We start from the raw sequence: 24,800 nt of genomic DNA, 5'->3' as shown, positions 1-24,800 counted from the left end.
ATTTTGAGTTAAAAAGGATGATTGATGAGTTAACTGATTAGACAACTGATTTGATCAATCAGTTTTGATTTAACATGTGTTGTAGGATTTTGAAATTGAATTTTCTTTTCATTTTTAATTTGGATTTGAATTTGGTCATTCGAATGTTGAAATGCACATGAAATTAATTAAAATTCAGATTTGGGGAAAATGTGAATTTGATGATTTGGAATTAGATGAAATGATATGAAATTCGAATTTGAGGAAATATGAAATGAAATTAGATCGAATTATAATTTGGGGAAATGGAGGAATTTAATTAATTAATTTAAATGAAATTATTTAAACTTAAGAAATAGAATTAATTAAATAATAGATATTGTTTAACTAAGGAAAAGGTTGTAATTAATTAAATAATTGATATTTAATTAATCATTGAGATATGGTTAATTGATTAAAATGATTTGAGAATATAAATAGAATAATTAGAAGTGTTGAAGGGCGATGGTTAGAAGAAAAAGTTAGTTTAATCAGATAATTAAAGAATTACTTAATTAAATAGACGAATAAATAGTGTAGAATTAATGATACATTTTTAGGTGTCTACACTATGTAGTGACTATAGTTTGTATTTATGTTCAAAGAGTAAATCCTATTGTTGTTTATTATAAAATAAATCTCCATCATCCGTGTTTATGTTTGCAGGTGATAGCAATAGGGTATTCTTAACAATCAATAGTTTATATATTACACAACATGAGACAAAATGCTATATATGTATATGTAGGACCATCATCTCACCATTAACATTCTTACCATCTGGTAGAACATAGGATCATCAAACTTGAAAACATGCTTCACGTGTAGCTTAGAAAACTCCCCCATGAATGAAATTTGTCTTTTCCTTGATCTTAGGCTAAAGTTGGCCTCCATACTAGCGACTACCAACTCAATACACACTACCCTCTACAAATTGAGAATGAAAAGTGGTGGTGACAAGCTATCTACCACCGCTATGTTAAGACCTAGCATGCTTTGACCTCTCAAGAATCTCACTTTCATTAATATCCCAATTGAAATGGAGTTGGTAGATTTAGGTTGTAATTATAATTCATCCAACAACTCTCCTAAAAAACCCTCTCATACCAATTCATTATGATCAATCTTCAAAATCACTGCCCATTTGAAGATTATGTTAGCCGTGCATCATTAACTCCACGTATTATGTAGGTGATTTCAAAAGATTTATTTTTTTCTAGTTTTAATTTATTTAGTTTAATCCATTTATTAAATACCTGAGATTGCCTGTTTATAATAGGATTTATAATAATTTGCAAATCTTCTTCCAAATGGAGATTCAAAATAGAGAGCTTATTGGCCAAATTTATTTCTAGATAGGCTGCTTGAGCCTCAACCTCATTGTTTGTTCTATCTTTTAACCTTTGAGCTCGTATTACCACAATATTCCCTTCCAGTCACGAGCCACAGCCCCTACCCCTGATAGCCTTAGATTCTCTTTCGAGGTGCCATCACAATTAACTTTAATCCACCCCTCTTTCAATCTAACCCATTCTATTTTGCTATCCTTACCACCCAATGGATTAACCCATGATTGCCCATTAATGGGTGGGAAGAGCTATTTAGAAGAAATAACACATGGATGAAATAAAATGACAAATGGATGAAGAAGTGAGATGTATAATATGCATGAATGTCCAAACACAAATGAGGAAATAAAATTTAAGCATGTGGGAAAAAACTAGGATGCCATATGGACAAAACAAATAGGGCAAAAAAAAGCTTATTATATCAAAGAATTTAACTCCATAGGGGACCATGGAGAAAAAGCCTACATGGGAGCGAATATTAAGTGGAAAGAAAAAACGTGTGATAGTTCAATTAAGGAGTAGCTCTCATCAGATGAATGATGTTTAAAGAGGAGTGGGTAAAAAGAATATGCTGATTTGACAACAAGGGAACGGTGGAGATAGAATGACACTTTGTCATGGAGTCCTCAATGTATAGAGACATTTATGCTAGCCACAAAGACAACTTGCAAATTGACAATTTAAAGTACCTCTTTTGAGCTCTTTTGAGGAGGCAAAGTTAGATAAAATTACAAACTTCATCATCAAAATTCACTAAAAAAGATATGATTTTGAAGAAAAAATTACAAACTTTACGAGAGCCCTTTTGATAGGGTTCACGTGCCACTCTTGGATTTCATAGATTGCTTTAACCTCATACGTATTAAAATCTTTCATTCATTGTTCAATCATATTTAATAATTTAGACTTAAATTTTTTAATTATAAGCCAAACGTTCTCAAATAAACTATTATACCAAAAAACAAAAACAAAAAAAAACATAAGAAAAATAAATAAATTTCGAAGCGATGATCACATAGGATTTTCTCCTGTAATACCTCATACGTATTAAAATCTTTCAATCATTGTTCAATCATATTTAATAATTTAGAGTTAAATTTTTTAATTATAAGCCAAACGTTCTCAAATAAACTATTATACCAAAAAACAAAAACAAAAAAAACATAAGAAAAAAAAAAAAATTTCGAAGCGATGATCACATAGGATTTTCTCCTGTAATGTCAAAAAGTTTCAGTTTATGAAGTGTCTGTTTAAACCCCATGAGATGCGTGGAAGAGTTCTGAAACAAAAGAAATTTAATTCGGGAACATTACACTCAAAAGTAATCCATACCAAACAGAGTGGCCGGAAACTTCTAATTGAGGGAATGTACCGTTGAGCTCGCCGTGTCTAAATTAGAGGACAACAGATTTTTTTTCAGGAAGAAGTTGGAGGCAAAAATTCTCATATTTGCAGGATTTCTTCGAGTTTCATAAGCCGATATGGGAAAGAGGCGACATCGCCATGGCGACGATGACTCTACTGACGAAGAAGAAGTAGATAAACACAAAGAGGATAAATCGAAGAAGAAACGGCGCAGAAGACATCACAGTGAAAGTGAGACGGAGAGCAAGTCTTCTTCATATTCTTCCTCAGAAGAGGAGTACAGGCGCAGGAAACGAAGAGACAAGGAAAAGAAAAGGAGGAAAAAGAAGGAAAAGGAGGAGCAAAAGAAGAAGAAGAAGAAAAAAGTAGACAAAGAGAAGAAGAAGGTCAAGGGGGCTGTTACTAATTCATGGGGTAAATTCGGCATTATTAAAGAAATTGATATGTGGTAAGTATTTGATAGCAAAGCGTACCTCATTTCAATGATGACAAATTGTTTGTTGATTTATTATTGTTGCTTTTTGTGAGTTTTATTTTTAAAGCAGTTTTAAAGTTCAGCTTGATTTTCTCAACTTGCCATGGTTCAACTGGTGAAAATGCTTAGCTCACATAGAGCCGGCCAGGGTTCCATTCTGAATGCGAAAGCAAATAGACATATGGCCTGGCTTCGTTGGTTCAAACAACTCATCTGTGCAGTCGGTTTTCTGTACTCCAATAATGTACGATTCAAAGGAATTTCCCAAAGAAAGAGTACATTTCCTTTTTAGTATTATCCCAATCGGTAATGGCTATTTTCTAGTGCATTATTTATGAAAATAGTTTTTTTAATTAATGGTTTCCAAGGGAACAGAAGTTTTTCAAATTTCAAAATGGATACGAATTTTTTTGTATTAAATACTAAGGACCCAAATTACAAAAGTACCAGATTATGAGCGTAATGCAACCAGCTTTACAGCATGAGGCAAAATTGGATTACAAAATTACAAAACAAGCAGTAGTGACCGATCGAATATCAAAGAGTATATAGAAAGTACTATAAAGCCAAGTCATTCAAACACAATGTCCCCTTCAGGGGGCTGGAGTCCCTATGTTTTCCATCCACGCTGTCCAGCCCTGTTCTCCATCACTCCACCTCAGTACCTTACCCCAGAGAATAGGGTCAACATAGGGATGTATGACAGCTTCGGCAACTGGAATGGGCTGGTCTGGGCCTGATTGCCCCTGGGGTCTGCCTGTTCAGCTCTCTCACAAAGTCTTCCAAAGCAATCTATCAGCAGAGAACCTGGACCAAGTAAAGCTGTGGGAAATCTCAGAGGTGAACATCATAGCTGCCCCATCTTGGAGCAATCTTTCAAATTTCCTGCGCCTGATCCTCATAGCCACTGTAACCTGCACATTAATGTCATGGAATATGAGTCCCCTAAGAGACCCAGTAAGGTTCCTGTCTCTGCCATTAAACAAGTTATCATTCCTCTATTTCCAAATAAGCCACAATATTTCAACAGATAAAAGAGACCAAAAGAAATTAGCATTTCTCTTGAGGCTTTGGATACGACCAGTCACAATCTCAAAAATACTAATGTTGCTGCCAATGACGAGACCAAACGTCTTCCAGGTTTCTTTTGCAAAAAGACAAATTGAAGAATATATGATTAACAGATTCAGGTACCCTGCAGCAGGAGCAGATGTTGATCTCACCACTTCTATCATGGATAGGTAACTTATGGAGCAGGAGGAGCCAGCATAAATATCTCTTTTTGGGTTTAACCGGTCTATGCCAAAGAGCATCAAGGATTTTCTGCCACCGGACAGCATCAAGATTGAGACCCCAGCAGGAGTTAACATAAGAACAAATGTCATCATTGTCAACAAGATAGGGATTTAGCTTTGGTATTAGGAAGCAGAGAGCCATTAGGCCATTGGTAAAGGCAAAATCTGGAACAGTCAACAGACCAAGATCTGGGAAGACAGAGAGTGGAAGAGGCTATTCTGAGCATGGTGTAGGTTTTCTTGTGGGAGGGAGGGATGCCGAACTTGGTCACACAGTGGTATCAGAGCATGATCCTGCCATCCTTCAGGGTAAAAAGATAAATTGTCCAAGGGCTTGTATTGTAATGATGACTAATGAGACTGACCCAGGATCAAAATCCTCGTCTTTACAATAAGGTGGTCGATAACTGTGTGAATTTGTAGTTTAGCAACAATGTGTTGCATGTGGTGATATATTTTCCATTTTTATAAATTTTAAGAACTCAAGTCTAGATTTCCTGAAACCTCAGCCAAGACTTACCAAGTGAGGAAAAATGTTCTTCATTCGCTAAAGTGAACAAATCTCTGAGGATTGATTGTAAACATAGATTTCTTTCTTCTGGTGTTAGAAGAAAAAACTTACCAAAGTTTGCTACGAATTTTTTTACATCTCTGAAATATATTCCTTCAATCTACAACAAAACAGTTGATGATAGTCACCGCTTTTTCTAAGTACTGGTTGTTGTAACAACAAAATGGCTAGTTTTTTCTTTCTATGAACTTTTTTATCAAAAAGATATGCATGGACTGTCATGAAATGTTCAATTTAGAAGGGTCAGCAAGGAATTAGTAGTGTATCAATGTTCCTCATTTGCTTTTCATCTTTTCTCAGGGTATTATCTAATCGAATGATTTTAAATTTTTTATGCTATTGCTTTTATAATTTTATCTGTATATCTCAAGGAAATGTGTGATTTCGAAATTGGTTTCTCTAGGTGAACAAACTCCTCTCCAGTCAATCTTGATTGTTGCTAATACACCCGGGTTAAATGTCTTAAGTGTGCAGATGCAGATATTGTATCCGGGTTAAATAAATAAATGAAATAGGACAGTGACCAAAGTAATCGCACTGTATGTGGGTAAAGCATATGGATTGGCCCTTGAGTCTTTTTGATGCAGACGAGCCTCTGCTTCTGCTAGTTAATATCCAAAAACAGTACCCTGTTCTCACAATTTAAGACTTTACTCTAGGAACTGTATCAAACTCACTCAACAGACTGAAAGAAAGAATCTTAGCAGAAAAAGTAAGACAGCATAGACTTATATATCACCTCCAGTCTTCAGTAGAATGCAGCAGAACACATAAAGAAAAAAACTCAACAGCCAGTCCCAAATCATAGAGCAAATATCTTTAAATTTCTGAAAAAAAAACTTTTCTTTTTATCCAAAGTCTTTACCTCTGATCCCTCCAAATCTTCCCGGCTAAAAACTAACAAACATGCATGTTTTTTTCCAGCCTTAAAGCATCACAAGACAAACCCTATTTTAACTCTCTGATCTGTACATAGCAATTAGCCGACGGTTGATCCCCTATTTCACGACAAAAACAGAGCAGTTGCCAAAATTGCTAATCTTTGTAAGACAGCTTAAAAAGTTTGAGCAGAAAAGAAAATTGATGGGAAGCGGAAAATGTCTTTGTTAATGATGCTCCACATCATCCTTCTCATCTCTTAGAAATTCTGAACTTTCTTTTTCAGAGTCGTATGATGGATTCATTGCACTGTACTTACGCAAGTCAGCCTCTGTGATCCAGGTATTGTAGGAATTTGGTAGACTTTCCCATTTAACAAAATACAGCTTATATGCCCTGGACTGTATAGCAGCCAATTTAGTGTCCAACACTCCTTCAATATGCTCTCCTTTCTTCTTCTGTAAGCACTGGGAATAGTTGTTGTTTTCCTGGTCATGCTATCGTCATTCATCTGATCATCATTGTCCTAGTAGAGTGAGTAAAGGACAGCAACATTAAAAATAGGACTGATATCCACTGTAGGAAGATCAATCACATAAGCATTTTCATTTATCCTTTTCTGAAATGTGTAAGGCTTGATTTTCTTGGGCTTCAACTTGTTGTAGGCACCTTGAGGATACCTTTTGTTGTGCAAATGTACCATGACCATTTCCCCTTGAAAGATTTTTATTCTCATATGCAAATTAACATTATTTTAATATTGTTCATTCATGGCCTACAATTTGTGCCTCACTTGTTGATGTACCTCTTGAATGTAGCGTATTGGCTGATGTGTGGGTTTACAGGCAGATCAATTAAGACCACACAACTCCTTTAGGATTTGTACCATACATAATTTGAAATGTAGACTTACATTAAGACCTATTTATGCTGGAATTATGAGCAAATTCAGTATGTAATAAGACCAAATTTCATTATTGAAGATTGTCACCAACTAAGCACCTCAATGGATTGGCCAAGCTCCTATTCACCACATTGGTTTGATCATTAGTTTGGCAGTGGTATGCAGAACTGAATTGCAGCCCGCTCTCCAACTTTTTCCACAAGGTTCTTGAAAAGTGGCTCAAGAATTTAGTGTCTTTGTCATTGGTTATGGTTTATAGAATAGCATACAACCGCACTACTTATCTAAAGAACAAATATGCAACTCGACTTGCATCATTTGTCCTTTTAGAGGGTATGAAGTGGGCCATTTTAAAAAAGTGATCCACCACTACAAGCACTGAATTATGTCCTCTTTGGGTCTGTGGCAACCTGAAGTCAAATTCCATGGAAATATCAATCCATTATTCCTTTGGCACAGGTAAAGGCATGTATAGGCCTGTATTTTGCTGTGCTTTTGCAATTTGGCACACTCTACATGCAGCAACAAACCTATTCATGTTTTAGTATGTAAAATTAAACCACTAAATTCTAAAGCATCTTAATCTATACAATATGTTAACGTTCTAACTAGACTAACAATCTAGCTTAGTTATAATAGATGGAGTTGAAATTTTAATTGTTTTCAAGAAAAGGAAATACTATTAACTAACAAAAATGAGAAATCTAGAAATATAGAAAGTAAATCTGGAAAATAAATGCAAAAACCAAAAACCTGGAGTAAGATAGCATTTGGAGGTAGTCTTGGGAAGCAGCTATATCATAGAAGCCAATGGTCAAATGTGCTGTGGTCCTCCGTGTATTGAAAGATAGTCTGCACAACGGATGAAGACCCTATAGAATTATAAAAGAATTACACAGAGACAGTAATAGAAGCTAGTAACAGAAATATAAAAAGATGATAAAACAACTTAGATTCTACAAAATAGAGAGTAATCCAAAGTAGATGACCAAAATGTGAAGAATACAATACCTCCGTGCAAAAGAGCCAGCCAACAGAAGCACCTGAGGTTGGTTACAGAGGGGAAAGGATTGAATGCTTGGGAGCTTGCTAAAATGGCCAGTTCTGAAATATAGTCTTTTAACCTCCTGGATAGTCAAAATGAAAGTAGACTAGAATTTGTTTCTGCTCTCAATCCTAAGTACATCTAAAACTAAGAAAAATGAAGTAAATGATAAAGGAACAGTAATAAGTGTATCTACTATTAAACCTATGTGTCCAGGTATGCCAAAGAATTGAAGAAAGCAAAGATGAAAAACTCTTAATTGGCAATAACTCTTTTACCCAAAATTTTGAAAACTCAGGACTCGGCAAAAACTTGGGAAAATTTTTGTAAAAACTTGGCAAATTTATTGAACATTTGAAAATATATAATTCTTAAAATATTCTTGAAAAACACACATATACACTGAATTTGTAGAACATATTACTGATTTCCATCATATACAAATCAAAGTTTGAGTTAAATACTTAGTATATACCAAAAAATAAGTGCAACCTCTAAATGAATTTGAGTTCAATACATATTATAGAGGATTTGCATTCCTTGAATTGCCTTTTTGTAGAATTAAAGTTCTCCTCTACTTGACATCTTCCATAAAATAAATACTTTGTTCAATAGCTGGCATTGGCATGTGCACACAAAGCCTTTCAAATTTTCAGCTCATCTCGTACACATTGATGAATGAATAAATGAATTTTCAGCTCATTTCATATGTAGAGTTACTTGAGTTTTTCTCCCGATTTTTTGCTATTTTTTCCAATAAATCGCCCTGATTTTTTCAAAAAATCACCCAAGAGTTTTTTGCAGATTTTGTCATGGCCGCAAATAACTTGTGATAAATAGGGAGTTAAACGATTTTTTGCCGATTTTTTCATCTATGGAAGAAACAATGCAATATAGAATACTAAAACAGAAGGGAAAGCACAACAAACTGTCCCAAGGGAGTGGAGTCCAATGGCTTGTAGGAAGTTGCGCAATAACTACGAAAGTATCTAAAAAGATGGAGAGCTCGTGTAGAGTATTGGAATGTTGTAGAAATCTGGGAGAAGGCTTGAGTTGTAGAATAACCAGCAAGAAAACAAGTCTCAAAAGCATGAGAAGGAAGAAGGAATCCAAATTCAAAATATGAATCATGGACCAAGGAATAAGGAAAAGTTTGTTGGAGAACCAGAAGATGCTGCTATAGAGAAGCATTATGCAAAGATTCGACCAAAAATGCATCTGACAAGGCTCTTGGAAAATAGTCATATGACTATACTATCATAACATGGTAGTGTGATTGTGCAAATGTCCAGGCAATTGTGCTTTTGTTTAAAGGAAAAGCCATTAAAACTATTGTAAAATGAAAGTACATAATAAAATAAATATAAAGGACATATTTGAACATGTGACACACAAAAACACAACAATGATTGGGGAAAAAGCTAAAGATAGGCTAAATGTGTCCAAAAATCATGCTATAAGGATGAACACTAAAATGAGCACTATTTTCATATTTCTGCCATTACACACATTTCTTCTCATATTTGGCTAAAAATATTTTACTCACTAATCCAAATGTCTCATCTCTTCCAAAATGTCTGCTCAGTCTATTTGAGAGCATATCTCTCACTAGATTTGCTTTCCTTGATCCAAGGGTGATTCAAAACTGATATCCCTTAAACAAAAATCCTTATACTAATAAAAAAGTCATCAAATAAGTTCCTACCTGTATGGTCTTGATTACTCAGAACTGCATGAATTCTTCCAAAATGTGAATCATTTGCATATTCACCTTTCACTTCTTCAAAGCCGACCAACTTATTACTCATTGCAACCAGCAAATGATGCTTTCTACATAAGGCATCAGCCTCCACATTGTTTTTACCACTCCTATGTTGCACAACATATGCCTGCAAAAATGAAGCCCATTTGGTATATTTGTGGGACAGCTTACTTCATGGGTTGATTATTAGTCATCAAGATGAACTCCCTATTGAGAAGATAGCCAAGTTCTTTGCTTTACAATATTTTAATAGTGGTTCCTGAAGCATCACACTCAACTATAAAAAGTTTCTCAAAACCTGGTATAGCAAGAATTGGAGCTTCAGTTATCCTTCTTTTGAGCTCTTCAAAGCTCACATCAGCTGCCTTTGTCCAAGTGAAGACTTTCCTCTTGTGCAATTAGTCAAGGGTGCACTTTTACCACTGAAATTCCTAATGAACTTCTTAAAATAATTGTAGGAGCTGATAGCGAGCTCACATACCCCAGGATCACCTGCACTACAAAAATAGCCTTCCACAAGAGAGTAGAGTAAGATAATAGATTGCTTGATTATGGATGCAACAATGTATAATGATCAATAATGGATTAATCTCTTAACATGAGGCCTTGCTTATATAGGCAAGGTCGAGAGATAGGATTAGACAAGATTGTGACAATTGTCTTGAGCCTATGACATGAGAACTAAAGATAAGATAAGATCACATGACAACTGGACTTCTAGAAAGATTCCTAGATGCCTAAGTAAACTTAACTTATGAACTTGTGTGAATAGGACTTACTAGGGAAACTGGTTAGGGGATATACCTTGTTCACACCAACAATAATTCACCATCCCATGGAAGCTTCTCACCTTTGTGATACTTGGAGGAGTAGGCCAATCAAGAATTGCTCTGACTTTTTCGAGGATCGAGGTTAAGATGGATTTGTAGCATGTTTAGCCCTATGGAAATGGGCATCGTAGCAATACATACCTTCACCAATGAAGTGGTTGAAAAAGCAATCCACAAATCAATTCATGAAAGGTACGATTCATTTAAGATCAAACAAAGGAATGCATGTTCTTTCTTCAATGTGGAGGCGGAGGAATGGTATAGGGGTCTTTGCTTATGATGCTATACAATACATAAGAGGGGATGTATCTACAATAGGTATCAGGTTAAATGCTTCAATGGAAGCTTTCCTTTGACATGGGGGTCCTATTACTAAATGAGTAGCAACCAAATATGCTAATGTTAAATAAAGGAAGAGAATTACCTTAAAGACACCATTTTCCATTCAAAGAAAACAGAGGACAAAATCTGAAAACCAACTTTTGAGGTAGAAATAATTAGATGTTCTAGGACATGGTACCATGAAATTGATTGTGTTTCAAACTTTGATGGTTGGCTTCATATCTCTGCATTTGACAAATGTAATACTATCATAGTTATTGCCATGGAGCAGATGCAATTCTAAAATGAGGGATTTATAATAGAACTGCTTTTCAATCAACAATAAAATGCAGTGTGATTGGTTATTAAATGAGGTAAAACTTGAAACATGACAACCTTCAAATGGTATGTTGAGAAATTCCAAATATTTTCTTTATGCGACAGATAAAATTCAATGCTTGGGTGTATATGTAGAAATCAAGCAGTTTTTTTCTTTTATTTAGATTTTGTATCACTGAAGCCAGCGTAGTCAAAATTTAACACTAAGTTATGAACTTAACAAGATAGTTAATGTCAAAGACATAAGATAGGGAGTGCATCCTCACAATATGGAACTGGATATGAAAAGCAGGTTTGTCTCGCATAATATTTTAATTGTTTGATAAATTGTTACATACTCTCTGTCTTATTAATCTATTGGGGATGCATTATCAGATAGAGTATTGTGGGGTTTAGAAGGCATGTCCTGGGGGTATCAATTCAATCAAACATCTCATTGATGGGGGACTATATCACTGCAATTGTTTTAAGACAGGGAGCATGCCTGATAGGATTTAAACCATCTTCATGGCAATTTCTTCACCTATCCTTAGATCACAGCCTTTTGTGCTTTTCTCTGAAAATGTTAATACAAAGGTAAAAGTCATCAATGGACACTACAAATTGCAAAATCAAGTTGCCCACTCTGTCAACCAGTTACAATTTCACAACTGAGGTACTTTTTAAACTCACAGAGAAGTCAAACATAGACATCCAACCAACATGCATTTGAAAATTGTATCTGAGGACAATATCTGATACGTAGGTCCACCTCTTAAAATGATGATACCAAGTTAAGGACATCAGTGGATCAAGTACTAATTGAGGTGGAGAAAACTTTACTCAACTTTCCAGTAACAGTGGAAGACAGTTTGAAGATTTTAAAAAGGTATATAAAGTTATAGACACCATAAGCATAAAAATCAAATATGTTTAATTAAAGAAATATGTAAGCAGGTAGAGCAAATAGGATACAAAACCTAGTGGCAAAGAGGTTGAATGACAGACAAAGAGATCTGACAGTCCACTCAAAGCTATACCTATTAATTCATTCGTTGCATGATAGTAATTACAATGCTATCACATGTCCAGAGAATTCTTAACATTTAGAGCATGTGTAAGATACCAGTGGTTTGAATCTTTTCTTCAAGAATCCTTCCCATTTTAATCAAACATTTTCTTGTAAAGATACTAGGAATGGAAGTCTGTAATGGATAATTTAGAGTTGAAGAAAAACATGAAGCATAAAGCTGATTAACTACTTCTGAGCACTGCAAACTATTTTTTAAATTCCATCGATTGTAGCTTTACCTTCCAGTCGTTCAATAGTTTTCAATGTCTGAAGGCATGAAATATTTGATGATATAGAAAGGGACTTTGGTAAGGTCCGTAATGTAGAACAGCAAAACCAGAAAATCAAAAGATTTACATTGAGAATAAAATCCAAGAATAATTTTATTACATTCAATTCGTTCAACTATTACAATCAATGGATTGGCTTTTTATTTTCCTGTACAAAACTAAGTTATGGGAATGAACTTTCTAACCAACCTAACTGCAAACTAATTAGTTTATTGAATGTAAACCTTATTTCCTAACAACCCCCCTTAAGGTTTACATTATGAAGAAAAGCAAGAAAAAAAAAAACTGTATCAGCATTGGCCTAAACTTTAGTCTAGGCAAATGTCTGGAATCTCCAACTCTTCATCAGCATCAACCTAAACTTCCTGGTCTAGGCAAGTGTCTTGAATCTCCAACTCTTCATCAGCATCAATCTAAACTTCCTGGTCTAGGCAAGTGTCTTGAATCTCCAACTCTTCATCAGCATCAACCTAAACTTTCCTGGTCTAGGCAAGTGTTTGATTATCCAACAATACCTGTGAATCAAGACATACTCCATTATCCACAAGCATACCACTCCTGTGAATTGAGACAAACTCTATCATCCACAGTAACATCTGCAAAACTATGAACTGAGACAAACTCAATCATCCATGGGTGCCACTCGTCATGTCTGCAGATTGAGACAAATTCAATTATCTGCAAACTAAAACAACTATTCTGTAGATCGAGACAAACTCAATTATCTGCAAACCAAAACACTGCATTCCCTCCTCTTTCCACATGAAGGGATTCAAACAATAAAACTACTGTTGCTTCTCATACAATGAATCATCCCAAAGCGAGAAGCTAGCTTGAGATTATAGATATCTTCCTGCCTCCATTTCCTCCAACCTCCAATGCTTTGTTACTCTTCATCCATCTGATGTCACATTATTCTCTCTAACAACACAAGCATGTGACTTTTTGAAAGCCTCGTCATTTGAAACAAAGATTACTCCAAATGCACAAGCAATGTTTGACATATGTGTGACTATGAGAAAACAAAATTCACAAGTTTTAAACCATAAGTATCTCTACAAAGCAACCAAATTTCCCTACCAGATCCCTTAGTACTCCAATTACAATAGCTTCAAATACTCTAAATTGTTAAACACCATGGTCAATACCTCAAATTTTAATATCATTTCTCTTATCAACTATGCATCAATTGATAATGCTTAGCCCAAAATAGAACAAGACTTTTGATTAAAATTTAGGGTTTACTTTGCAAACCTTTTCCTTTACGCAGCCATTTCCTCTATTTTTATAGAGTTAGAACAAAATGCCTACTGTATCCAAACACTCACCATTCGAATGCCAATGGATGGCTCCACTGCTTGAACAAAGACTTGGTGGATTCATAAATATCGGATGACACTATGCTTGGCAATCTTTGGAAGAAAAAAAAATGTAACTTTAGATACCTCCTTAGACCTTATGCCCCTCTGTCTTTATGCACTCGCTGAATGTACAGAATGACTTGCCAACCATCACAGGCTGCACTGCACTTTCTTCTCCTTGGTATGCAGCATGTATGTGCCTTAATAGAGATAACTTCATTCAATGGCAGTCTTTTCGAACTTAGAGAATTTTTTATATCACTAAACTTCTGTAGGTATATTCTTAAATATCCAATTCCTTACGCAGTCAATGAAAAAAATCTCACCTTATGCCCTTGGTGTCCAATATAAAAATAAGAGACTGCTGCAACTTCCAATGAAATTATATGCAACTTTACGCATCTCACAATGTTGCACTATCTCACATTAGCATCCTAAATCTAAATCTATGTAGCATCAATATCTCCAGGCAATTGTCTTCCATTCTCTTCACAGGCACAAAAATAACTGCTCTGATACCATTGTAGAACAGCATAACCAGAAAATCAAAAGATTTACATAGCGAATAAAATTAAAGAAGAATTTTATTATATTCAATTCGTTCAACTATTATAATCAATGGATTGGCTTTATAAAGCCATTATTTTCCCGTACAAAACTAATTTATGGGAATGAACTTCACAACTAGCCTAACTACAAACAAATTAGTGTATTGAATGTAAACCTTATTTCCTAACACGTGAGGATATATACAATTCAAATATGATGACGGTTCTGTTAAATCCAATGCATATGTATTTGTATCTCTGAAAGTGATGTACTGGATTATGGTTATAATAGGTTAATTTGGTATGGTGCCTTTCTGTGTCAGCTAAACATATGTCAAGTAGAAGTGACAGAGCTCAACGGAGCATTGCAACTTAGAGTATATGAGTTATTTTAGAATCTTTTGTTGAAGATTGATGTGTTGGTACAGGTAACTAGGTGATATTTAAAATCATTGATAATAAGGGTTATAATGTATTAAGCAAATGTCTTGTAGAAAATAAGAAGAGTTAGGTATGGATTTGTTTTTGAAGAAATGCATCTGATATTACCTCTAAAGAACAAATGATCATTGATTATTGAATTTGAAGTGAAGAGTTATATCACATTCAAAGAGTCATGTAGTTGTATAGATGTGTACAAAGTATTTTTTGTGTTTGATGGAGGACAAGATGTGTACGCCTGTTACTTCGAGAATTGAAGTCAATGGTTTATCATGCTCATTTATTTTCCTTCGTTTGTTCTTTGCTGCTGTATACAATATTTTATAATCATAAACGTTATGTACTCAGTAGGGCATTGCAATTATAGTGTTGTATTTTTAATTTTAGTTTGACCTCTACATTCTCACTTGCATGCCTGGCCTTATTATAACTAGTTGTTTATTATATCTTATTGATTTACTCAAGTAGCCTCTAATTAGATCATTTATTTTATTTTTATTCCTTATGCTTCAATTGTCAAGAATTTGGTGATACATGTGTTTTCAGAATCTTGATAAATCAATTGAGATTAAAAAAATTAATTTTCACCAAATAATAATGACTGTACATAAGTTTTGGGCAATTGAGCAATGGAGTGGATATTAACCTCCTCCAAGTCCAATATCATTAATATTTGCCTATATATATATTGTTTTTTTATCAAATGATAAGACAGTTTGGAGTGAACCATGTGATTTTACATTTAAATTTTTTCACTAATGGCATTTTCATATCACAAAGGTTGTTTAATATGTTTGGATAAAGTAGTTTGATAATGCAATTCTTTGCATCTCTAAATTCATGTAACCTGGAGCCTTTTGAATTTTATTAGCATGCAAGATAGTTTTGAACTATAATTCTTGGTTGCTCATAACACTTTATGCTGTTTCTCATTTCTCACTTAACTGTAGGCCCCCCACCACCACTCTACTATAGGTTCAGTTGCTTTTCTCTCACAACTTTTGCTGTTTACAGGAACAAACGACCTGAGTTCAGTGCATGGCTGCAAGAAGTAAAGGAGGTACAACATAAATATTTGCACAACTTTTTGCTGTGTAGTTAAAGTCTTTTTTATGTTGATACTGTGCAACTGCAAATAACATCTGTTCTCTGTTGCTGTTATCAAATATTAATATTCATTTCCCAGAGAGAGCAAATTGTTTCAGGTGCATCTTGTTTCAAGAGATTAAGAATCTATTAGAGAGTGAATTGTATCAGAGGCACCTTCTCTCTGAATTAGGAATGCATTACATATTGTTGAATAAGAAAATGTTTAGAGGATACATTATTTGGCCGGGGTCATATGTTTTCCCTTCCTTATCTACAGATCAATTGTGGCTTATAACTTCATAGTAGTTTTTACATTTGACAATCATGGCATATGGCACCATGTGAGCAATGCATTTTGCCATTCTGTAGAATGCTTTGAGAACTTTGACAGTAGCATGCAACCAGTCAGAAAATGCCTGAACCAGACAGCGCCCCATACACTAAAGGGCCCATACATTTGAGGCATCAGAGAAGTGAGTGCATACATATATATGTATGCAGTTATTATCCTTGTTCATTTTTCAGTGGAGCAAACAATTTCAAAATTTAGATGTTTAAACCATAGCAGCAAAAATTGTTTGGGAAAAAAATCAGCAAACCTAAAGGATATTTTGAAAAATTCATTAAAAAATCAGCAAAAAAGCTGAAGTTTAAAAAAACACATAAAAAGTTATAGAAAAAAGGCCAAAAACAACTTTAAAAAAAATAAATTGAAAGTCATTTCTATAGCATAGAGATATAGAGAACAAATAAAATAGACGTTTTAACCCATGAAATGTACAAAATTGGATTTTGTTGTTTATTTTCATATCACTGATTACATTGCATTGCACAAAGCATATAGTGCATAAATAATAACAAAATATAGTTTGTACAAAGTCAACCTATAAACTAAGTACAAAGTTCCTAAAAATCAAATGTAGCCACTGATTCTTGGTACTACAAATAGTGCTATGCCAATTCTCCTAAGATGTTTAATCTCATGACTATCAAGTTGGCCTCCAGGATCTCAAAATCCTCAGGCTCAAGAAAGTCATTAATGTTGAAGATTAGCGTCGGTAAGTAATCTTCTAATCTGACTGAGTCAACTAAGTTGTCTAATCGGAATTAGACAACTTAGTTCACCAATTAATTAATATATTGTTATGATGAAATGATATTAATATTCGTTGTCAACTAATATATATATATATATATATATAATTCGATTCTATGTAATGCTTAATGTACATGAACCGATTCATATATGAATCGATGCTACATAACAATTAATATATGAATCGATTAAGTACATGAATCGATTAAGTACATGAATCGATTCTATATAAAAACGTATTAACTAACTGCAGTATTTAGACGTGTTTATGCATAACCGATTCAAGGGTGGGAGACGTGATGGTTGAATAGAGATGTGTTGTTTGGAACAGGCATCATGTTAAGTATTTTAAGATCGATCTCTCCCTCCATCTGCAGATCGATAAGAAGGATAAGATAGCATCATAAAACACAGTCCTACATTCTACATATCAGATTTGATCAGCATCTATAGTAAATCGGGTTCTTTGTTCTGCAGAGTTTCCTTCATCTTCCATTCTGTATTACACTATCTACAATCAGTTTGAATTTCTCTTTTGTCGTGATTCCTCTGTCTATCTTCAGATCATCATTGACAGGGCAGATTGAATTTATAGTCTGAACGTATTGATACTTTCTGTAAGGAAGAATCCAAATTATTGGCTAATAATTTTGCAATTATAATCTGATCACCAAAACTTAACAATTAAAAGACAATTTTTCTTTGTTGTGTATACATTTTGAAATTCTCAAGAGTGATTCTCTTTGAAAGTTGATCTCAACCTTGACCGTTATATTGGAATGACAAGAAACTCTCGTTGTGCTGGGCAAGTACTCTCAAGTTTAACTTGCGAGTCTATGCAAACAAGTTGCAGAGGAAAAATCGCCAAGTTTAATTCAAAAAATCGTCGGGTGTCATGCGATTCTGAGGTAAAAAATTGCGAAGAAGGATTTGAACATGCGAACGTGGGTTAAAATGCGTTGGGGCAGGTTAAAACATGGGTTAAAATGCATATTTCACAAGGATTTTTTTCTATAAAAGTTTAAAACCTTGCATTTGTCCCTCCAATAGACCTTGGTTTTAGCTGAGTCTTTGCCGAGTCAAAAATTTTGGGCTTGCTGAGTACTCTTCGAGTTTGATTTTGCAAACTATACATTGAATCATTAAGCCAAGCTAAACTTTGCCAATGTCAATTATTTAATTCATCTTTAAACATATTGTCTTGTCTTCAATATATCAGACAATCCCAATACAATGAATATGTCAATTGATAATCCCCAATGTCAAGATGATGGTGTAAGGTGTTGAAACCCCAAATTTCATAATAATACTTAGTACCCCTGGCATGTCAGTCATCACCAAGCTTCTGTATTTAAGATGGTGAAAGGTTGAAGCTACAAAAGTTTTCTTTTACCCAGTATAAAATCCCACATACTATCTCCATTATGCCCTAAATCCGATGTGAATAATCCTTCACAGACCCAAGGAAGATTAGTAAGATAACTTTCATTGAACAACATTTCATGTACATATCGGGATAGCTAACTCGATCCAATAACTCAGTGTTGAACATGAAAATTGGGATAGCATTACCGAAAATAAGGTCCTAATTGCCTATCGGAATGACTAATAAAAGCGGAGGAACAATTCTTTATGATTCCGATAGAACAAACTATTCTGATAAGCATTACATCGGTATAGTTATACCGAACACGATATTTGAGATGCCTATCGGAATAACCACCAAAGGCGGAGAAGCAGTATTTTTGTAATGTCGATAGAGTAAGTTATCCCAACGAAAGAAAATATAAAAGAATGTATTAGGCAGGCTCATCGGAATAACTTATGAAGTCGGAATAGCACATCAACAGGGTTCCGATCATTAAAACTATCCCGATGATAAATAGATAGAATAATGTCGGGAGAACTATCCCGATTATGAACTTATGACTGAGAAATCAATATCGGGGAAACCTATGGCAATAAAAGGATAATGGAGAAGGAATCCTTATCGGTATAACTCATGAGATTGGGATAATGAATCACCTATGATCCGATAGCATAACTTATTCCGAAAATAGGTATATGGATTGTCATCGGAACAGTTACTTCGATGGCGTGCTTTTGATTGGAATACCTCTATTGGGATAACTCACAGCGAATTCAAAGGCAAAGCCTACATCGGAATGACTTGTGAAGTTGGGAAGACAGTTTTTAGATATGTTGATAATGAAAGTAACACCGATAGGCATCATCCAAGATGTGTTCGGCATAGGTAACCTGAAGATCAAAATCAAGTTGGTGATTACTTATCGGTATAACCCATGTTGAAATGACGTGAAAGAAAGACAGTTACAAATAGCGCTATATTTATCCGCAACGACTAAATTGTTAGAAAGGCGCCAAACTTAGAAACATCGATGGAAAGAGTTAAGCTGATGTCACGTGTCATCAGAGCAATTCAAATTTCGAAAAGACTGCCCCATTGATTTACAAATTGGAACATTTATTGCTGCATGAACGACATTCTTTGAGAAAGACAATCTAGAAAATTTTCGCACTAGAATTGCAGACACATAGAGCTGACATTGGAGTGGGCAAAAAAGGATAGTAAGAGTGACAAGTAAGTATCTTGAGCAATTCCCCTGTGATTTCCTCAAGAAATTCATTGAATTGCCTGTGAAATGGAGAGTTCTAGCGGTTCTAGGAAGAGGCAAAAGGGAGAAACAAGCAAGGGTAAAGGGAAAAAACAAAAAACTGAGGAAACAAGTGTAGAAACCTAGGTAGAAGAGAGAAAATTAAATCAGGATCTGTTAGACCAATTACCTGGTTCCACCCCTAAACCCAAGGGGTCTGCATAATGGAAGTTGGAAGACAACTATGGTGATGTAGGAGATGTGTACACAACCATCAGAGGTTATGAGTTATTTATGTTCCACTATCATAGGCGTGAAGAGCTTGAGCCAATTTGCAACCCGTGAAAATTGAACTTGGGAAAACTAGTTGTTCCCAATGTTTATGTTAATGTGGATCTTCTAAAACTGTTAGCATGAAACTATGACCCCAAAAAGAGGGCAATCTGCGACCGCGATGGAAAGCCCTGTTTCTTTATATCTAGAGAGGCAATCTCTGAAGTCTTTGACTTGTCTGGGATTTATGATTATACCATTGTCCTTGAGAATTTGTTCGAAGAATATCGAAGGTTAGATACCACCTATGCAGGATGGAGATTGCCCTTTCACTTGCTTAATCTTGATGCACCATTGGAAATAGGGTAAGGTTTTGCATTTCATGTAAATTTGTTCAAAAATTATTTCAAGTATACATACTACTCGGTTGGTCAGGTCTTAGGGTTGAACACTCCAGATTTCATGAGGATAGAATCCATGATCATTGCAGCAGATATTCAGTCCCTGAAAGCCAGAGAATTTGACTATGCCACATTTGTAGCAAGGCAACTTGAGATGGGGCTTACAACTATCTAGAAAGATTCATCCCAGATCCACTTCCCACATTATTCCTTGCTGATGCATATGGTGTTATTTTATGGCCAAGAATTGGGTCTTTGGCCCGACGAGATGAGGATAAGACAATGTGATATTGACAACCAGCCTCTGCCAGTCCAATTATGGACTTCGATATGGGACTACAGATTTCTTAAATCCAGTTACATTCATTTTGAAGAATACTTTGTAAAAACTTTATACAAGTTTTATGATCACCCTTGCTATTTTGCGCTCTCAGAGGTTGTTAAAAGATTCCTAAGGCCTGCAGACTTTGGAGGGCTTGAAACCTTTAAGCACAATTGGGGTGATTGGTATTGCTTTTTGATGTGACCATGATTAGAGTCTATGGCTTTGAAGGATCTCCATTATTGTTGCCTAAGACAGTGCTTAACAGAGTAGCCTATTTAGAGATCATAATGCAGATGGGAGATTCGAATCATATGCATTTAGGTTCGCATGACAAGCAAGCTTTTATGCCTGGAACCTTATGTGTTGGTGAATTCATTGTTAATGGGAGAGAAGGGCAAGAGCTCACATGGGGCAAACTGGTCCATTATGATATGAAGCTGGGTGCTCCAAGGAAGAACTTTGATCCTGAAGGATATATCCATTCAGCGAGGAAGAAACAGAAACTTGGTGATTATGAGCATATCCCGTATATGAGGGATGACTTGATAAGAAATATGGATGAAAAGGATGTCGAATTGGCCATTGATGATCATTACAGGGAGATGGAGCAAAAGGCAAGGGAGAAGCAGACTATCAATGTGTCATCTTTAGACGATGAGGAGTCATCATACGGGGATGAGGTTTCATTTGAGTAGTTCTCCAAAATGCTGATTGAAGAGCAAGTGTCACCTGTTAGGGATCTGGATGAGGAAATTCCAATAGAAGAAGATCCAAGGCAATTGGCCTGTAAGGATTTTATATCTGATGATAATTTTATAGTCTCTTAAATTCTTGTCCTTTTTGTATAAAGTAAAAGGAAAAGAACTTAGAGAAAGTGTTGGAGAGGTGAATACCTCTAATGAAAAACAATTGTTAGCTACTCTGGAAAATGAAGTAGAATAGGAAAAGGGCCGAATGCCTCTTGAAAGAGAGAGAAAACTACTTGAAGATGCAGGTGTCCTGATCTTTCCTGGGTGGGATATGAATTTAGCTTTAGTATTTGATAGTTTTCTTCATAATATTGATGCAAAACATAAGTTATCTCTAGAAGGTGTGACCCAAGTATACATGGGGTCATTATACAACCCTGCCACGCATTCTATGTTGATTTGGTCATTGTATCCTCCAAACAAAAAACCCATAGTGATTGATACACAGAAGGCCTTTGGACATATCATGACCTTGAAGGTTGGTGAAACAAACCCCATAGTTACAGCTGATTTAGGGGTGAACATTGCCAAATTGAATAAGGCCTAGACTCAATTGTTGTTGAGAGAAAACAAGTCTAGTAAACATGAAAATATCAGGCTGAGTAAAGAAATTGATCATCTGAAGGAGATGTTGAAACAGAAGGAGCCGCAGAGACTGTTAATGCAAGGTGAGAGCTCACGGCCTCAAACTAAGGCTAGTAAATTAAGAGAAGAGAATTATCAGCTCCAGGCCCAAGTAAGAGAAGCCAAAAGTAAAACCATGTTAGTGCTTATCCAAAAGAGGTTTACTAACTTGATGACATGGATGGACAAATACAGAGATGTATACACTAAGAATCAGGCCGTTATTGAGGAGCATGAAATATTGGATGAATGATTGCATGAGCAACTCAAAGAGATCCAGGGCAAAGATGAAGCAGATTGTGAAGCCGTGTAGAATTGTGAAGAATTGTGAAGTATCTGGAAGCACTGAGATCTGAGGGTGCTGATTTCCTTAGTGATGGATCAAATGACATCCCACCCCTGCTTAATGAAGATGGAGATTAGAAGGAGAAGGTGGATTGGATTCGGGAGATGCCAACAGGTGCTCAGGGATGCAATGAAAGTTGCCAAGAATGAAGATGCTGATAAGGTGGCAGAATACATAGAAAGCATGGTGTTGATGGAGGTAGAGGCTTGAGATACAATCCATGATTGTGATACTTGATACAATGAGAAATATTTGACACATTTAACTAGTGTGCATTTATGCTTAACTAGATGATTAGTTTCTTTTAAGTGTTTAGTTTATCTCCAAAAGACCTTTTTCATAGGGTGCAACCCTTTGATATGTTATAAAGTACTCAATGTAATCATTTGCAAGAAAAAAGTTTGGAGCAAGTTTCCTGAAAGTTTAAGTTTCAAGCAGTTTTGATGTTTCAAGAACAAGACTTTATTTGAAAGTAATACAAAGAAATTAGTTTCCTTATTTGCAAAGTTGTGTTGTGGATGCTTTCACTTCAGATTAGTTCTCTATTATGATTATCTGTGATTGATAATTGCTATTCTAAATCCTTGTGCGAAGATCTTATATGAAAATTACAAGTTAGAAAATATAGAGTGCATTTAAGACAAAAGGCAGCTATTTGCATTTTATTTTGATTGGTCTTTCTTGTGAGAGTTAAATTCAATCGGACTAACTATAATTGAAGATATCAGAATTGTGACATTGAGGGTTGAGTAGTTGACAAATTCACCTAGTGAGGATTTAAAAATTGTCTTTCAAAGTTATACATAAAGTTTGTAAGTGAATGACTCTATTGCCCAAAAGAAATAAGGCACTGGTCTAATTACATACAAATTTTCAATTCAAATCGCTTATCCACACATTTTCAGTTTCATTCTTATGCTAGTAGGAGATATAAGCAGGATTCAAAATAAAATAGTTAAAAGGAAGTACAGTAGTGTTGAGACATGGACCAGCTAGGACTCGAACCTAGGACCTTCCATTGCTGTTGGAGTGCTCTACCACTGAGCTATTGGCCCCTCTTGGACCAGTCCATCGTCGGTCCGGGTGTGGCTTATTTCCAACACCAACACCCCCCCTTAAGCCACACCTCTTGTGTGCTTGGGGCTCCTAGCCTAGACCTAGCTTTGATACCATGTTGAGACATGGACCAGCTAGGACCCGAACCTAGGACCTTCCATTGCTGCTGGAGTGCTCTACCACTGAGCTACTGGCCCCTCTTGGACCAGTCCATCGTCAATCCGGGTGTGGCTTATTTCCAACACCAACAATTAGGAGTTGGATTAAAGCAAAAGTTAATCAGTTAGAAAAGATAATCATGAAGTAGGAGAAGTTAAAATAATTATGATAGTAAGATAATTTATCCCAAAGACATATGCCACTTTGAGATAAACAACAGAGGTAGAAAGTATAACATACAGATCTGCTATAAAAAGCACCAAGTAAGAGAATCAATTGGTGAGTAGGTACACCCGCTTAGGTTCTGCAGAGCCTGAAGTGAGGGAGTTAGCAACCTCGAAAGGTTCACTGTATTAGTTGGCCAAATCAATTGGAAGATTTGATCATTGAGCTAGGCATACTCATAGAATTTTCCAATCGGTTGATTTGAGGACCAACATAAGGAGTCAACCTCTTAAAATGTTTAACATGTTGAGGGTATTGCCAGCTTCAACCAGAAACAAGAATCTTTAGTTTTTGATCGAGGCAAAGAATTTGAAGGTGCCCAATAGTTAAAACTTCATTATGGTTGAAGTTGAGACAAAGGGCTCATCCTTTTAGAGGGGGTCAAGGCAGGGGGGTGTGCCTCAAGTTTCAAATTCATTACTATTTTGATCAAGGGGTATATTTGAATTTAGGTTATTGCTATCACAAAAGCTCGCACCCTTGCTGAGCTATCAACTCAGCAACCTTGTGAAACATGGAAACAACCCTGAAGTGTGGGACCTTGCGCAAGGGGTTGAATCTCGGGAGAAGGCCGACTTCCTTTTCAATCTAGGTGCAAGTGTTGAACCAACTCAATACTTCAAAACTTACTCTTAAGCCTATCCTAACAACTTGCAGAGGTAAAGTGAAGAGAGAATTGCTTGAAATAAAAGGAGGTGATGCACCAAGAAGAGATTGTTCCTTTCCCTACCCGAAATGACACAAAGAATCAACTGAAAAACCCAGGAGATGCACAAATTTCAGTTGTATAAGTGACCCCAATGCATGTATGGAGGTTAGAATTCGTTGAATGCCAAGAGGGGAGAAGGTTTCCCACAAGTCACACTCAAAAATAAGTTAACACAACATAAATGAGAGAAGAGCCACAAAACATACACCTATGATGAAGGTAAGAAAACATACACAACATACATAAGTTGAAAGAAGGCAAGAATGGTAATTTCAATTAATTATAAGGC

General features: G+C 35.5%; 1 protein-coding gene across 1 annotated transcript in view; it reads left to right on the top strand.

Annotated features, from left to right (window-relative positions):
• Positions 1–2,535: 2,535 nt before the first annotated feature.
• LOC131060055 (style cell-cycle inhibitor 1-B) overlaps positions 2,536–24,800 on the top strand; it is a 69,055-nt gene continuing 46,790 nt past the window's right edge. Inside the window, exons 1-2 of the mRNA XM_057993154.2 lie at positions 2,536–3,180; positions 15,859–15,904. Coding sequence (XP_057849137.2) covers positions 2,849–3,180; positions 15,859–15,904 — 378 coding nt within the window. The 5' untranslated portion in view covers positions 2,536–2,848. The remainder of the gene's footprint in view (positions 3,181–15,858; positions 15,905–24,800) is intronic.

The sequence above is a fragment of the Cryptomeria japonica genome, chromosome 8, assembly GCF_030272615.1.
Source record: "Cryptomeria japonica chromosome 8, Sugi_1.0, whole genome shotgun sequence".
NCBI lineage: Eukaryota > Viridiplantae > Streptophyta > Pinopsida > Cupressales > Cupressaceae > Cryptomeria > Cryptomeria japonica.
This window is presented reverse-complemented; position numbering and strand designations above follow the sequence as displayed.